Source organism: Cajanus cajan, chromosome 2, assembly GCF_000230855.2.
Source record: "Cajanus cajan strain Asha chromosome 2, NIPB_CcT2T_4, whole genome shotgun sequence".
NCBI lineage: Eukaryota > Viridiplantae > Streptophyta > Magnoliopsida > Fabales > Fabaceae > Cajanus > Cajanus cajan.
The window spans coordinates 28,136,881-28,140,644 of record NC_138518.1 but is presented as its reverse complement, the minus strand read 5'-3'; the positions used below and the strand labels follow the sequence as shown (position 1 = coordinate 28,140,644).

The window sequence follows — 3,764 nt, the reverse complement described above, 5'->3', positions numbered from 1 at the left end:
ATCTACTACCATTTTCAAATTTCATCTTTTGCATTTCAAACCCTCTAGTCTCTTTCGCTTCATAACTTTACATAGAACTTTTGTTTATTTTTATTTTCATTTTTTATTTTTTAAGGGATATAGAACCTTTATTTAGAAAACAAGATTTAGATATTGTTTCATAAATAGTTTTAGTATTATCTTTTACAATATCCATGCAAAAAAAAAAACATTCATATTTAATAATAACAACACAAGCTATGTTTTAAATATTAAATAACATCAAAAAATACATATGAAACAAAGTCAGCATTTTTCATTCAAAAAAAAAAACTTACCAATCAATTTTAAAATTTATATTTATTTAAAAATGAAATATAGATGGATTGTATATTTAGATTGTTAGTTTTTGAGAGAGGAATTTAATTTTAAATGAATAAAACTTACCACACATCAAAATGGTTTATTTGGATATCAAAATCAAAAGTTTAAAAATTGACAATTTTTTAATTTCATATTAAAATCTCAATTTCTGAAAATAAATATTCAAAAATTAAATTAACACATGATGAAAATTAATTAAAATAATTTATTTAAACACAAGAAAAAAAATCGATGAAATGATTTATACAAATAAAAGATGTTTAGAAATGAAAGATAATTAATTAAAAGAATTAAATTATAATACATTTCAAATTTCATAATATTTTGAAACATTCTTTTTTCCAAACACTACCTTAAGGAACTATATCTTAACTAGTAGCAAGACTAAAAATATTCTAACACTATAACAGGAATTCTAGTAAGGTTTCAGTACTATTTTTTGGATATGCACATGAATAAGAAATACTTATTAATAGGTTAGAAGGGATGATGTTAGTGGAACATGCCATCAATTGTTTGCATTCTGATTTCTTGAAGTAGATGGGATATCCTTGCTACATATTAATAGGTTGAATTCACAAGATTAGTAGGTTGAATTGGATATGCTCACTTTTATAGATGAGTAAATGTGTGACTTGTTAAATGCAAGATCCTATTTTATTCCACTCAACCAATCTATTGAGGTCTTGTATTTTAATTATTATATAATTGTGTATTTTTCTCATTTCATATATAACATATGTGTGTATTTTATCTTTAATTAAACATTTAATCCAAACATATTCATATTTTTTAATCATTGCTAAATGTCATAAAATATTTGAGTGTATAAAATTCTTTTACATTATTATTGAATTGCATTTTTATATACCATAACCTTTAATTACATATTGACATATATTATAATTTTTTTTTACTTTTATAATAATTAATCTAAAAGCTATATATATATATATATTTATGAATTGATCGTATAAATTTTTTTTAAAACAATATATTAAAATTAAACTCAAAATATTCGCAAATTATTATTAAAATAATTTTATTAAATAAATTTGATTTATAGTTTTTAAAACTAAAAATTTCTACACTTTTATTCAATGTTTTAATATACTATGTTTTATTATAAATATTTTAATAATTAAAATAATTTTCTTCAGAATGTTTAATTCTTATTTTGTAATTCCTTTTATATATATATATATATATATATATTAATATATTAATATATTAATATGACAATGCATAAAGTAAAGTGTTTCACAATTAATAATCACGAGAAAGTAGGGGTCAGAAACGAAAATCCGAAAAGTTTACCACAGTCAAAAACAAAAATATGGAAAACATCACCATCTTTCAACTCTGCCCCTTCGCTACTCCTATAAATACATTGTTGAAGTGAAACAAGGTTTGCTAAACCAGTGGGTCGATCCCTTCTTTTTCGAGAAACCTCGAAACCAAACCGTTCCCACGCTTTTCATTCCTTCTCTCACTCTCTCTCTCTAACTCAACTTTCTCTCTCTAAAATGGCCGCAGCTTCTAGAAAATCAAGCGGACCAGTCCTCAGGACACTCTCGCCGGCTGCCAGATTTCGCAATTCCCGGCCACCGCCGCCGCCGCCGTCCTATTCCTCCACCGCCTTTGCCTCATCCACTTCAACTTTCTCCGCACGCTCCACCACTTTCTTCAACCGCTCCGCATCTCCCACACGTGTCAATCTCTCCGGTTCTTCCACGGTTCCCTCTGTCCGGTTCGGTGCGATTTCCCCGAACCGTTCCATCTCCGTCGCCGGTGCCGGCCAGGCGGTCAAGAGGCAGAGCCACCACCAGAAGCGGACCTGCATGTGCTCGCCGACGACGCATCCCGGCTCGTTCCGGTGCAGCCTCCACAAGGCTCCGCCGCCGTCGCCGCCGCAGTACGCGTCGAACCGGCTCAACGCGCGGCGGTCGGCGATGACGAACTCGCTCGTGAGAATCCGCGGCGTGGAAGGCGACCTCGTGAAGAGAGCCTTGGCGGCGCTGATCCGGCCGTCATCGCACCAGCAGCGCCGCCGCGGCGACTTCCGGCCGCGGCCGAGCAGGCTCTCCTCCATGTCTAAAGCGGAAGAAAATTCGTGACTATGAATTATTCACTTTTGCGAATCAGCGATTGAGATTTGTTTTCTTTTTTTTGTTACTTCCACAACCTAGATCCGATATCCGATAGAAGATTGTGGATATGCATCGATCTTTTGTGTGTATATATAGTTTAGAATTAGAATTAGAATAGAAATGAAATAGTCCGTGGCTGCCATTGATGGCGATGCTTCAAGTTCTGTTCCTAATTTCATCAAAACAATTTTGTTTATTAATTAAAAATTATTGTATATAATTATTAACTACTCTTCGCTCCAAAGTCAAAGTAAAATTTCCGTTGGAAATCTGAATTTCAGGCGCGATTTCCCTTCTTTTCTCTGTTTCCTCTCCGTTTACTCTCTCTGGTGCTGTTTCTCTCAGTTATCTAAATAAAATATTTTTATAACAATAGAAATTGAAATAATTTAAATATCAAAAAATTTTAAATTTCTTAAATTTATAAAATCCCTTGTTGAAACACACACTATTAGGTAATTTCGGTTTAGTCTTGTGTATTGCGGTGCATTTTCTTCTTTATTTTTATTTGGTTATTTTTATCTATTTATTTTGTTGACAAAATCCTAATTGTATAGGGGTTCTAGACGAGGTGATATTCAATGCCGAAATGCTGTTGCCATTTTATTTTAATTATTTTCTTTAAAAAATAATTTTTATCTAATTATTATCATCATTGTTTTTTTACATGTGATGAGTATTTATTTACTTTTTTGGAAAAGATTAAAATGAATAAACGTTTTTTTAACTTTATTTTCTGCTATTTATCGCTTTCGTTTTGCAGGGGGTTGTTTATAAGCAACTTTCTATGTCACATCACTGTTATATCAACTCTGATTTATTTTATGGGTTGTTTAAATTTTAGCAAAATTGTTTGTAGAAGCAACTTTGCTAAAATTTAAGCAACCCATAAAATAGGCCGGAATTAATTTAGCAAATGATGTGACATAGTGAGTTGCTTAACCCGAAAATGCTCTAAAAGTATTATGAATCAAGGATAACAGGAGCGAGTAACAAAAAGAAAAAAAAAACTAGTTTATTTGATGGTAAAAACATATAACTTTAAATATTCTATTAAGTGGGTGTTTGGTATGAGATAGGTAGAAAAGAAGTTTTTTATACTTCAAATTTATGGTTTTTAAAAATTATATAATTATAATTTTTTAAATAATTAAAACTAATATTTTAAATTTTGTAATATACACATTAAATATTTATTATATCTAATTAAAATTTATAATAAATTATATATAAAAATTAATATTATGGTGA

General features: G+C 30.1%; 1 protein-coding gene across 1 annotated transcript; it reads left to right on the top strand.

Annotated features, from left to right (window-relative positions):
- Nucleotides 1-1,658: 1,658 nt before the first annotated feature.
- LOC109792432 (uncharacterized) lies at nucleotides 1,659-2,788 on the top strand. Its single transcript, XM_020351844.3, has one exon. It carries the CDS (start codon nucleotides 1,890-1,892, stop codon nucleotides 2,478-2,480), a length of 591 nt encoding a protein of 196 aa, XP_020207433.1. The 5' UTR covers nucleotides 1,659-1,889; the 3' UTR covers nucleotides 2,481-2,788.
- Nucleotides 2,789-3,764: the final 976 nt, after the last annotated feature.

Coding starts and splice junctions, on each gene's coding strand:
- LOC109792432 (XM_020351844.3), top strand. CDS start 1,890: ATGGCCGCAGCTTCTAGAAAATCAAGCGGACCAGTCCTCAGGACACTC.